Source organism: Phalacrocorax carbo, chromosome 1 (genome assembly GCF_963921805.1).
Source record: "Phalacrocorax carbo chromosome 1, bPhaCar2.1, whole genome shotgun sequence".
NCBI classification, from domain to species: Eukaryota; Metazoa; Chordata; class Aves; order Suliformes; family Phalacrocoracidae; genus Phalacrocorax; species Phalacrocorax carbo.
The window spans coordinates 78,675,098-78,688,809 of record NC_087513.1 but is presented as its reverse complement, the minus strand read 5'-3'; the positions used below and the strand labels follow the sequence as shown (position 1 = coordinate 78,688,809).

General features: G+C 37.6%; 1 protein-coding gene across 4 annotated transcripts in view; it reads right to left on the bottom strand.

Moving 5' to 3' along the window:
* The window catches only part of ATXN10 (ataxin 10), a 106,735-nt gene that overhangs the window by 41,466 nt on the left and 51,557 nt on the right, over nucleotides 1-13,712 (bottom strand). For all 4 annotated transcript variants that reach the window (XM_064461361.1, XM_064461371.1, XM_064461380.1 and 1 more), the window contains exons 8-9: nucleotides 9,817-9,925; nucleotides 6,426-6,595 (exon numbers count right to left, since the gene is read on the bottom strand). In XM_064461361.1, coding sequence (XP_064317431.1) covers nucleotides 6,426-6,595; nucleotides 9,817-9,925 — 279 coding nt within the window. The remainder of the gene's footprint in view (nucleotides 1-6,425; nucleotides 6,596-9,816; nucleotides 9,926-13,712) is intronic.

The window sequence follows — 13,712 nt, the reverse complement described above, 5'->3', positions numbered from 1 at the left end:
ACAAATGAATCACATTTTCACAAAAATAATCCAGCGCCTTACAAACTATACTGCATTAGGCATGTATCTCTGACCTCAGGGCAAAAAAACTCCACACCAACCCTTTATTACTCATATTGTCCGATCACTTCGAGATCTCATGATTCTGTTTTGTTTAACAGTCTCTAGCATGTTGATGAAAATCTTGGCACTTCATTAAGGATTCATGATTGCGACAGAGCTGAAGGCTAACATAAAATCCATATGGGACCAGGATTAGAGACAGTTACCTTATATGTCACACAGATACTTTTAAAGACACTCTTGAACCACAGACGCTTTTCTGCTTGGGGTAACTCTATACTACTTAGGTAGAGATCTTGTTTCCACAGCAGATCCTAGGCTTTTAAAGCACTTTTGTGAGAAAGTCCATTTTAAGCTTGACTGCTGATTTTTACAGTGCTATACCTAGACAAAATTTACCAATTAAAGGGCTCAGTCCTGCAACATCCTGAATGTTTTGTCCTTATCTAGCAAGGCATTCAAATGTAGAGATGGCTACAATAGAATAGCCCCATCCAAACAGTGGAACCATGCTGAACTTTACAGTTAGGTGTGCAGGAGCTCACCACTTCAGAGCATCCAGATCCAAAAGGCTCTTCTTTTTTTACTCAACTCTAAACCAAGAATCTCTTCCATTTTAGGCTCATGTTTAATATTAGGAAAATATCATAATCTCCATTATGTAGGTTTCTAATGAAGAAATCAAAGTGGTTTATTTCTCTCTTCCCGCCCTCAACAGCATATGCAGATAAATGTGGGATGCTCTTCATTGCAAGCAACTCCAAATCTTGCCATGCCAGGAAGAATGTAATTACTTAAAAAAATTAATTTAATCCTCAAGAACAGATAAGCTCATACAGTCTTTCTGAAAAACTTAGGTGAGAAAGAGCCAATTGTTAAATAAAACAAAGTATTTGCCTTTAGTTTGAAATTTTCCATTTTATAATCACTACAGCAAGAAGACTAAGTTAAGGAGCTGAATGGTGACAATTTGATCTATGGATGCTGGCGCCTTTTTCTACCTGTATTCTAACTGGATTCATTGCACACCCTGCCCTGGTCAAAAAAAGAATGGAAAACTGAATTCCAAACAAGTCAAATCTTGCTCATACTTCCAGTCAGAACAATCTTCAAATTAGGGAGCTAGTCTCATATAAAACAATTTGGCTTTGACATATATATATTTAAAAAATCCAAGTTACATTAAACAGTATCCAGATGTTTTACTTGCTACTTTTATTAAGATTAATTATAACTGCAGAAGCTTTTTTTCCTTTTTCTCCCAGAGGACTTCCTTTCTCAACTCTGCATTGACAAAACCCAATATAATTGTATTAGAGGAAGCATTGCTACCACCTCAGATAAAAAAACTAGCACATGAAAAAATTTCCCTTACAAATTGTTCACCTAATTAGAGTGTTTCCATTCAGGTAAGATGGTGCCAGATGCCACTACCAAAGACAACTCTGATTTTAAAATTTTTCCCCCTACATAAACAATAGAACAACTCTACCAATGAAACACACACATTCTGAGATTAATATCCTATCGCCGGGTCCATCAGCATCCCCAGTATCTAAAATGTCCTTGGCATAAGGATATGGATTGCTTTCTTTACCTGAGGGGATCAGGTAAATTGCTTTTAATAGACTGATTAAGAAAAAGACACATCTCAAAAATATACTTGTGCATATTCACTATTTTGCAGGGAATACAGGCATGTATCAAACTATCCCAGCATACTAACTGTATTGCTAGACAAAGGAAGCAGGTGGCAATAAACTACCTAGCCTATATGTAACAAAAGTCATAGACAGCGAAGCCAATGCAACCAGATTACAGCACCAAACCCAAGCTAAGCGCTTTGTTCTTACTAAGTCAGGCTTAACTTTACATTCAAAATGTCACAATTTTTCCCTTCAGGATCCCTCTCAAAAGGCAACAGTACAGCCTGATCTCAGCATGCTGATGTTCTGCCAGCTGGCTGCTCCCCCATTGCAAGGAACGCAGCTCATGTCTCGCATCTAGATTGTTCCAGACAACACTGCATCCTTTGGGAACAGTTTTCACAGGACAGAACCCCCAGGCAATTCAGATTCCCCTGTTTGATCTCAGAGGTAATAGTGAACTAAAATAAATAATGAATAAAGACTGCAATTAAACTTTGTCAAGCTTTCCACTTCCTTTCAATTCCCTATTTACTAACTCCAGCAAGGTTATATGATTGAAGTCTATGTAACTCCTCTCTTTACATGGGAGGGAGGGGAATAATGCAGAATAAGGTCCGTGGCTTATTCAAGTACTGATGACACTTGCAATTAAATCAAGTATTTTAAACAAGTCATACTGCATGAACACCTCACAACACAAACAACAGTTTTAGGGAAGGTTTGGCAGAGCAGTGCTATATGTCATAATACGGCAGAGATTAGTCATCTCACCTTCCAGTACACTGAATCTATCACTTCATAGCTTTAGAAGTGAGAGTGGAAAATAAGTGCCTAAAGCTTCTCCCCAAGAAAACAGTATATATTCTGTCCAGATGATAAAACTGAGGTGTTTAGAAGGCAAGTCAAACAAGGTGAGGGGAGTTACGGAGGAATTTTAACTCTTTTTTTTTTTCCTGATAACTTAATTCATCAACTACCAGCCAAAACCTCCACCCCTTGCTCAGCCTGAGAACCCACCTCCTTGCTTTCAGTGTATTTAATAAAAAACATACAATGCACCTTTGTGAAGGAGACACAACAAAATACAAGCCACAGGACTGCCTCATCAATATGACAATAACTCTTGACAGCTCTTCCTCCTACAGAGAGAGAAAGCACATAAGAACTGCAGATCCACTGTAGGCTCTTGACAGGTTCAACATCGAACCAGCTCAACACCTGGTATCCTAAGTACAGTGCTTTTCTATGTTCTCTCCTTCATGCAAGAGCACGTGCAACTCAGGACGTGCACGTACCCAACATTCATCAGTCCAAACTGACATTTTATCAGACACTTTTCTTACAAGTACCAATTCAGCCAGCCTCACAAAACATGCAAGAAGGCAGTAACCCTGGCAAGACCCATTTTAATTCAGTTTACAACTTGAATGCCTGCCGACTCCCTTATATCTTAAGAACTTATCACAATAGTGTAAATAAAACTATGAGGAAGAAAAGATGTAAAGCATGCATTTCTAATGCTAACAGAGTACAAGCTAAAGAATGCTTTTTAAAAATGAATGGTATTAAACAGAAGGTGAAGAAGCAATAAAGCACTAGTAAAATATTTCTGTGTTCCAAAGCATTACAAGACTTTTTTTTCCCACTGCCAACAAAGCAGTGCACTAATCCCCTGCATTTATTGTTCTTATAGCAGGTGGAGCCATAAACAGAGATGGAGAAGCAGCCTTTACAGAGCAATGATCCTCCCACTCCAGGCATTCTCTGTTGCTTTAACTTTGTCACTAGCACCCCATGCAGTAGGACTGTGCCATCATACTTCAAGAGACACACACTGCATGAGGCATAGGCTGCTCAAGACCCACCTGCCAGAGAAGCAGCAGGTTGTCACTCAACTCTTGAAGAAGCTCCTGAAGATAAGTGATGCAACTCGGTTCACTTGGAGGACATAACCCAAGTCACCATTAGAGTCCCACGTATTTGGGGAATACTTATGTTTTCAGAACAAGTCAGGCAGACCAACACCACACACTAAGGTTATATTACAAAGATAGGGGCTATATTGTTTTATTATTTATTATTATTAGTGTGCTATTACTCCATTTACTAATGCATTATTATTGTTACTGAGAAATGAGCTCTACTGGACTGGAAATTACCAAAAAAAATTAGAGAAAACAAGTGTGAAAGCCTCAGTCCATTAAAGAGGCAGAATACTAACAGTGCTGTTCAAGAGCCTTTGGTAAGTGATGTGCAGCCCTCTCATGCCACGCAACAGGCTTAACTGACTGAAGAGAAAGCCTCTTCCCCAGCTTGTGCCTACAACTCAGTAATTCGCACAAAAGCCACAGCCAATGGTGAAGCCCAAGGTGTCTCAGATGAGTTGTCAGTTGGCTTGTTATATAGAAAACCCACAATCTACCCTGTATTACATTACTTCTGATTGAATATAGTAAGTAAACTGTGTAAACCCAATAATAGATATAAAATAAGACCTGTGACCTATATTGTGAGATGCTACTCCAAAGAGAGATGTGGGAGCCCAGGAACTAAGCCCATTTTCATTCAGTTCTAGGTCTGACACAGGCACCACTTTGAACAACTCACTCCCATCTCAAAACTTCAGTTTTCCTGTCTGCACAATGATATGGGCAGCTTGCTCTGTCCTCACGAGCATGTGTTTATGTATGGAAAATGCCTTAAAAATGACAAGTGCATTTATTAGAACCAATTTAAATATATGAAATAAACTGAAGGTACAGACAGGATATCATACTATTGGCATTTCTAATGTTTCAACGGCACTTAAATAATGTTCCATGATATCACACACAAGAATCTAAGTAATTTTCAAGACAGCATAAAGCAATAATATTTGCAGGCAGTTTAAGGCAAGTTAATACCCAACTTCCATCGAAAACACTAAGCCTGCATGCCTAATTGCTCCAGGGGCCTTTGAAAATCCCCGCGAAAATGAACAATAAGCAGTAAATCAACCCTTTCAAAATGAAAGCAACTCCCTCCCCTCCACTATCATAAGGTATTCCACAAAAATGTATTTCACTTACATGAACATATATTACATCATAACGGGTCAGAGCCAAAGCTATACAAGAGTGATTAATAGGATTAATAATGTTTTTCAGAAATATTAAAATCTTTTATTATATACTGTAATACGAATGGTGAAAGGGAGGATCATTACCATATTTCCCATCTATATGCCTATATTATTAGCATTTGTCAGACAAAGAGGGTAGCATTTCTCAGATTTTCCATTTCTCTACCCTGCAGAAAAAGCTGCAAGGAAATGGGAACGCTCCCTTCATACACAATGAAAATGCCCTGCTGCTATTATAAAAGTCTAACTTGGTAGACACTGCAGCAGTTGAAACGAGACTTGACGGCATCAGTAGAAAAGAATCTATTATCTTTGTGAAATGAAGTAATCAACAAAAAATATTTAGGAAACTGAAGCTTCTAACAGAGATTGATTTTGCAGTACTCAGTGTCTCAATAGCTCCTTGGCAACACAGAATTAGACCCAGAATATGTAATCAGATGTAACTTCCTACAGAATAACCAGTATTAATTACTGTATTTTTGGTACTTGCTGACATGGGCCTTATTTGACATCATAAAAGAGAAGTAAAAACACTCCATTATCTCCTTTACTCCTTCTTTGATACAGCCCTTCTTCAATGTTTTTAATTTTCCAGCCTATAAATTGCTTCCTTCAGAGCAGGTGAAAACCTTGATTCAAAATAATGAAGAAACGAAAACAATCCCAAATTTCCCTGTTCAATAACAAATATCAATAACAAAGGCTACTCAAAACCACTTCCTTCCAGAACAAGGCTGTCATAAGGAAAGACACTTGAAAGTGAACAGGAATATATGGGAATCAACAGAGCATTTCTCTACAAGAAACTCACAAGGAAGACCTACAGAAACAGAAAGCTTTCATTAAGCTGAGGCCACTGTAATACACTATGTGATTGCTTAGGCCAAATGAGAAAAATAACCTACTTGGTTTATGGAAGTGCTCAGATGAACCGCAAGACAACATTATTTCATAACCTAATTTCAGCAAGAAAAGCAGTTAATCTAACAAGTCCTGGAGGAAAGCCACATCTTTTATCACTCTATGAAAAAAAGGTTTCATGTTTAAAAACATGTTCCTTTTTCCTCTTTTTCCTCATTGTGGAAACAAAACTCATTTTCCATATAGGAATTCTAAAGCTAAAGGGTTCAAAGTGATTTGATGGAAGCAGATCTACCTTTTTAAAGTGGCATGAAAAAATTTAAGGAGGGGGAAGGAAAAAGCATTAGAGACTAATTCAGGGATTTAAAAATTAAGTTCATGCAACAATTCCCATCCATTTCTCTTCAAAGTAAATTTGAGGTTTAGTCTCAGACATTTTCTTTTTGAAGAAAGTGCAAATGTGAAAAAAATAAAGGAATTAGGCACTGGTTTGCATTCTTTAGGACTGAAGTAAAATGCAGACAGGCACACATCACATTGTTATTTGGAAAGGTAGCATACCTGTTACAGTAACTCAAAGACACTAAAAAAAATTTACCTCCTTTACATGACCAGTTCTAATCTCTATTTGTATATCATCAATATATTTTCATCAGCGAAGTCATAGTCAGGCATACACATCTGACATACACATGTCAGAGTTCTGCCAGAAAAAGGTATAAACTTACCTTATCTTGGTTTTCCCTATTTTTGTAACACAAATTTCCAATCAAACGAATTAGGTGAGATTTAAAACCCACAGCTGGATGTGAAATTTCTTCCTGCCCTGTCATAGCATGTGTGGCAGTGAAAATATTTACAGCCTGCTTCCCAGCAAGATGAGTTAATCTCAGGGTATCTACAGAAAACAAGAATATTTTAATTAGTATAACTTTGCACAGAGCTTTACTACTAATTGTTAAGTTCAAAGTTAAAGTAATTTCAGGTAGTCAGCAATATGTCAAAGAACTTGCACTTATTGATTTCTGCTAGTAAAACCATAAGAGGTCATCCCAACATCAGACGGTACTTTTGCATCCTTTTCACATGAGACATTAAGTCTGAAGGCTGGTGCTACTGGTCTGTACTTGAAGAGTCAGAATTTGTAGGCTGTCAATGATTCCGGGACCATAAATATATTTCTAAAAACAAGCTCTTCTGAAAACTTCCTTTAGTTCAAAATGTCACAGCAACACAAACTAATCACATAACTCCTTTTTTTCCTCTCTTCTGTCTGTTCCCAGCTCTGTCGTACGAGAAAAGATTTCAAGTACATCTAGCACCTTGACACAACTTTACAAATCCTTCAGTGCCATAATATTGTCAACTGAGAAATACTAATGTTCCTGTATGGTAGATGCTAGTTTACAGCAACTAGGATCTTTTCTACAATGCTCCAGAGAGAAATCAGGGAGAAGGTAAACTAAAATCTGTGAAAACAACATTCCACAAAGAGACCACACCCAGAAGAAAACTTGAAATCATGTGAACGCCTGAAAGCCCATACAGCTGAGAAACCAATTCACTATATTTAAAAATTAAGCATTTCTCCTCTAAGTGACCTGTAATACTAATAAATAGCCTGTCATACCATTGTCCCCAAGATGCTTCATGCAACTTACATTGGAACAATAAAGACGTAGTGAAACCAGGTTTCACTATAGCACAGGGCAGTAATAAAGGCCTATACACCTTCTGCTCCAGGTATGACATCATCTATAGTGGAACGGGCACTAGATTTCCTGGATTTAAATTAGAAGAAACTTCATAGGTCTTCATATTACAGTATCACTGCCAGATGGCTGATACAAGAGACAAAAAAAAAAAATAATCTCTGTGCTGATAAAGAGGTAACTACATTTTTGGTAGTTTCTTTAAGATATGAAACTATCATAGGGCCTAGAGGCCTCCCGTATGAGAGCTACCACTTACATTTGTTCACATTTTGAACCAGGAAAAGCCAACCAATCTCCTGATTGCCCCTAAAAAATGTCATAATAAAATAGCTTTTAACACAAACTTCTTCCACAGAAATTTCTTTGCCTTTCTAATTTCATAAAAATCGGCAGCATCTCACATCCTTCTCCTGGCATTCACTCTGCGTGCTTCCTTGCCTTATAGTCTTAGTATAAATAAATACACAAGAGGGAATTCCATGGTCTTCCCAAACCTTCTGCCTGCCCTTAAGAGGGACCCCTGAACAAAACAATTAGAAACAAACAGACAAAAACAAAACAGAAGACCCATAAAAAAGTAAATAAAACTCTTCAAATTTTATTACAGTGCAGACAAAAATGCAATGCGCAACACACCTACCTGGAAAGAGAGGCACAGGAAAAGGTAGAAGAAAAGCAGCCACCTTCCATGCATGACGACAACCCAGAGAGCACAACGCTCCTCTCAAACACTGCACATCAACACAACACAGCAACTGCTCCCAGGATATCACCCGTGCTCTCAACTAAAGGAGACCTCAGTCTGCTGTTCTCTCATTATCCCAAAGAGCAACTCTGCCAAAATGCCCCTCAATCCAAAAGACCATTTACCTCCCTGGTGATAGTCCCCAAACACTGTGCAATCAAGTTGTTAACAGTGCTAAAGATATTATTAACACTGCAGTATTATTGTCTAACTTAATCCAACAATTATTGAAAATAGCAAAGCAGACTCCTTAGCTGATACTTAAAAGATAATTCAGATATTTTTCAGATCTTTTAATCAATCTTTTAGTAATTTCTAATAGGAAATTTCTCATTATATAAACTGAAGAACTGCTTCATCAAAAGATCTATTGGATTAAAATTTTTTGCACTATCTATCCTTATTCTTCTGGTCTTGAGACTTAAATACCAAAGGTGGTAACACATCAATATAGTTTTTCACCCTTTCTGCTAGTCCAGGATTAAAGCAGTCTTGTAGCCAAAAGAGTGTCTTAAAGAAAAACTCTACAATTTGATAAATTCCTGTTGGCTGAGGGCATGTGGGAAATGCATAGGATGCACATGGTAGCAATGTTCTAGCCTACACCCGTGTTTCACCAGGCTGGGGAGAAAAGTCAGTCTGTGCACAGCTAGAGAAAGGAGGACTGGCCTATAGGCTGCTAAACTTAACTGACCTGCATCTCCTTGAAATTCTCACTTAAGTTGAAAGACTTTCACAAGCTTTCAGATGATACATTGCATAAGTGAGTTTCCTCGGAACACACACATCCACAATATATATTTTGTTGTTAGTCATCTTGCTGTAAGCAATAAAACTATGAACCTGTCATCAAAAATAGAGGTTTGGGGTTTTTTTGGTCTTGTTTTGTTGTTTGTTTGGTTTTTTTCAGCAAGGACCCTCCAAACATCTCAAAATAGTCAGTGACAGCTGTTTCAGCTGTTTCTTTTTTTTAGCCAAAATACTAAATATTTATCTTTAAAATCAATAAGCTTTACAATCTTCTCAGAAAGCAATGGCATACATCAGTCTTAGAAAAATGCTAAGATTGAGGAAGGCACAGGTCAGTATATGTATACTTCCTCCTCCTTCCTTCTTGAGTATATAGAGTCTCTCCAGACCATCCTGGCTTAATTGCCTTTGTGTACAGCCCTTCATTTGTTGTTTCTCAGCAGAAGAAAACTTTTTTTCAAAGCGACCCTTAAAAGTCACTGTGTTTGGTTAGGAACATTCAAACTGTACTTAGTTTCAGTTTTTAGGAATTTGGAAAACAGAAGGGAACAGGCATGGGGAAATTCTTTTTCTACTTGAGGAAATTCTTCCACACCCATTCAGCCAGTAGAAGAACATACAAAGCAGCTATCCTTTGCACAACTCTTACTGTATAAATAGCGCATTGCTGACAGTTGAATCAAGGCTCTGTTGGGTAACAGGAGCCAACAGAGCAAGTAGAGAAGCAGAAAAATTCCAGGAACAAATCAAATATTTGAAAACGTAGATTAACTCAATCTCTTATTTACTTACTTTATTAAAAGGTCAGAAGCATAATTACCACCAGTTGTGAAAAACATGTTTTCATTCACAGAGCAGCATGACTTGGAGCAAGCCAATGGTTAATACACCTTGTGGCTTTTCACTCACCTATGGCTGTTTCAAGCAAACCAGGCAAAGTCTGTAGATGTTCTAGCTGTGTGTTATTTGATGTCATTTCACAAAGAACGTCAAGAAGACGAATTGTAACCAGCGCTTCCTGTGAACAAAAATTACATTTCTGAAAATGGCCTATGAAGGATACCATAAGAACATAAAACTGATGATCTAAACAGAGGACAGGAACTCTCAGTACCTCAGATTCTTTGCAGATCTTCTAAACTGCCAAGAATAAATTTATATAAAACGAGGACATCTTTCTACAATAACAATAATGTATTACGCTGCAATAATTTCTTTTTCTACAGTTAAGCAGTGTTATATTGCCCTGAAAACTCATGGGGAAACCAAAACAGAGCCATAAGGGATAAAATTTTAACAAAAACACAGTAGCTTCCAAAAGCAGAAATGCAGAAAATTACTAGCTGAGAAAATTATTTCTGTAGAAATGTTTTCTTTGAGTTTATTCAGTCGGAGCGTCCCACTTTAAAGACACAAACACCGCCTGCAAGACACCAATTTGTTATCCGCAGGAATTCTGTAAAGTTCTGTGGTCAAATGAACTTTGGCTGCGAGAATTTACATTATTCTTGGGTAAATAGGATTGGGATCATAGATGCAGCATTTTGGTTAGGTATGAGACACACAATTTTATTTGCATATTATTTATTCAGCCAGAGAACTATTTTTTCTCACAGACTATGTTGATGCGTGCTTATAATGACAATCCAGCAGTTACAGAAACTACCTTAAGAGCCTATGGCATAATTTGGAACACCACATATTGCTCAAGAACCAGACTGTGACTGCCAGATGATTCCACACAAGGTGTGGTACGTAAACTGCAAGTAGCCTTGAAAAGGCTCAGACACAGGTCACAGTAACTATTCCTGCCTTGTCTGGTCCAGGACAGAGAGATGTTTACTTACCAACAGTATAATATTTTTTAATCCATATAATCAATATAACATAATTTAACTCATCAACAATAGTGCTCAGTAATTAAGTACAATGATTATATCCATTCTTTGCTCCTTCCTATGCTCCTGGAAGACAATGAATCAGTACAGGGTCCAGGTCCTAAAGCTGTATTTTCATTTTTTTCCTCACACAGGTGTGGGAATGCGCAGATCTTGCCCTAAGTTATTCAATAAACTGCTTCACAGAGCAAAAAACAGCCTCTGAATACATTGGTCATTGTCCTATTATAAAGTAAGAATACCCCAACTGTAATTCATGGACAGTAAGCAGGTATGTACAAGTTTAAGCCATTTTGCATTGTTACAAGACAGTAGCTTAACCAAAAGCCTCTTCAGCTCAAACACTTAACACCTACCTTTGCACAAGAAAAGGTTATGTGTTTTACAACTGTAAAGCAAACAAGTATGAATAGGCAACTCTAAATCACACCAGTAAGGTACAATGGCCCTTGCTGCCTAGTGTACCCCAGTAACCATGTACGTAATACAAGCTCTGTAGTAGTGCATACTGTGAGGTGTGGCTTTCCCTTTCTCAGCCTTATCCTTCCCTACCCCACCCCCCACCCCCCTTTTCTTTTTTTTAAATGCCTTTCTTTACTGTCCACTACGTATTTCTTCCCAGGGCTTTATACTACCATCTGTCCCCTTCTCTTACCCCACCACCTGGCTCAGTTCAGCAACTGTTCCATCTGGACTTGAGAAAAGGAAAAGATTATTTTAAAAGGACAAAAGAACCCCTAAATTTTTATCTGTATTTGAAACTTGATACTTTAAAAACTGTTTAAACATCTCTGGTTGGGTTCCCCCTGCTCCAACTTTCCTTCCCACCCCCCCACCTACACAAAAGAAAGGCAATAAAGCAGAATAGTTCCTCTTTAAGTTCAACAACAAGATGCTGTTCAAGCCCTAAAACATTTTTAAATCTGACAGCCATCTTGATGTAGATATAAACAAAAAAGTAAATAAGGAAATAATTGAAGAGTTTTTAAATAAACATATTGAGAGACAGAGTCAGAAAAGATGTTCCTTATGAAGAGATAAAATAAGAACTTAAAACCCAGGGAAAGGTTTTATTTTGCAAGTATGGTTGAAAGTTAGTGAAAGCAAACTGACGTTGAAGTCAGGCTTATAATGGAAAAGCTATTTTAAACATTGGTTTAAGCACTACAGAAGCATATGATTAGCTTTCCATTGGTTTGAGATGGAAGCTACAAGACCTGAGGTTCCCTAGGGGAAAAAAGGGCAGTGTCTACATATAATAAATTAAACAGTGGATGGGACACCCAGACAACATTTTGGGAGTCAGGCCAGTTCAAGGACTGTTCCCAAAAGACAGTTTTCAAATGTGGCCTCCCACTTTTGGAGGCTAAGATAGCTTACTAGCACAGACATAGCCTGACCAAGGCACTTGGCTTCAGGGCCACAGCGAAGTCCAGACAGAGTTTAGTTTAATATCACAGATGTTGCCTAAAGCAGTTTTAATGACAGACTCTACATGCACAATTGCACTTTCTTCAGTTAAGTACAACTCTTACGCAAAACGAAAATGTTTCTATAATTCAGGAGAAATTGGTGCAATTTTTGATCATTTCTAGTTAGAAGAGAAACAGTTCTATGAATTTAAGCTGGAACTTCTCTTTTCCCATGGCAAGCATGTGTTACGAATAAATGTGTACACACAATATGCATATACACACACTTTTGAAAACTATTCTTGTCATTGCTTTCCATTTATTCAGCTATTATGATGTATATTTTGTGCTCATTAAATGATCCATATTTCCCACACCAATCGTGATACTCAACTTATCATATATCATGTTTATGTGAGAGAAGGATAAAAAGTCAGTGTCGAGCAAGGCAAGTTATACAGTAATATTCTCAATACTGCTGTCCCAGCACCTTCAGGTTGGACAGAGACCTCCTTCTGCTAGGTGCAAACAAATGTTTTTTTCCAGAACTGAAACCAAAAACCAAATGGGGTGGAGTGGGGGAAGGGGTGGGGAGCAATGGAGAGAGAAGGAAGGGGAAAAAAAGATGGAATTGTCTCAGTAAATGTCCTTACTGCCAAGCTGATACCTTTTCCAGAAGCAGTCAGTTAAGTTTTCTAACATAACTTAGACTAAGCAGTTGGGGTTGAGGGGTGGGAAGCTGTAATTCTTGGACACGTAGTAAGAGATTGCTGTGTGCTTGGGGTTGGCTGGGTTTTTTTAAATGCATCCAACTGTCACCTCCTCATAAAGTGATTTTTAATATCTTTTCATAACACCTCTCAAGATACATTTAAAATTCTTGTGCCCATTTATACAAACAAACAAAATCAGCAAGTACAACACTGTCTAACATTATCTTATAAAAGAATTTAGAGATTGATTTTTTTTCACTTTGATATTGAATTAGTTATGACAGCTGTTCTCAAGAACTTCTACAAATGAAACTATTGCAGATTAATTTTGTTTTAACAATAAAATGCTTCCAACGACACATTTGTTGATTAACACAACTTCAACATACCACTGTAGTCACTTGGCAAGACAGAAGCTAGATGTGACTTGTTCTTAAATATCCTTTTAAAATATTAAGAAAATACATTAATTACACTTTGAAACTAAGCATGACTGATCAGTGATAATCAGTGATTAACTAATTCTACATTTGAATAAAACATATTAGATTTCTCAGGATTTTAGTTTTCTGGATAGCTGTCTTAAAAAAAACAACCTTCACCCCCAATTCAGCTGAAAACATTAAAACTTTATCTATATGAGAGGGATCAAGAACTGAGACCAGTGTGACCTGGCACTGCCTACTCACAATACAATGACCTAACACAGCACAAATAAGGTCACTGCAAGTTATGGTGCAAGTTGCTTTCTGTTTTCCCAAAGGTGGCATTAGATCTCTAAG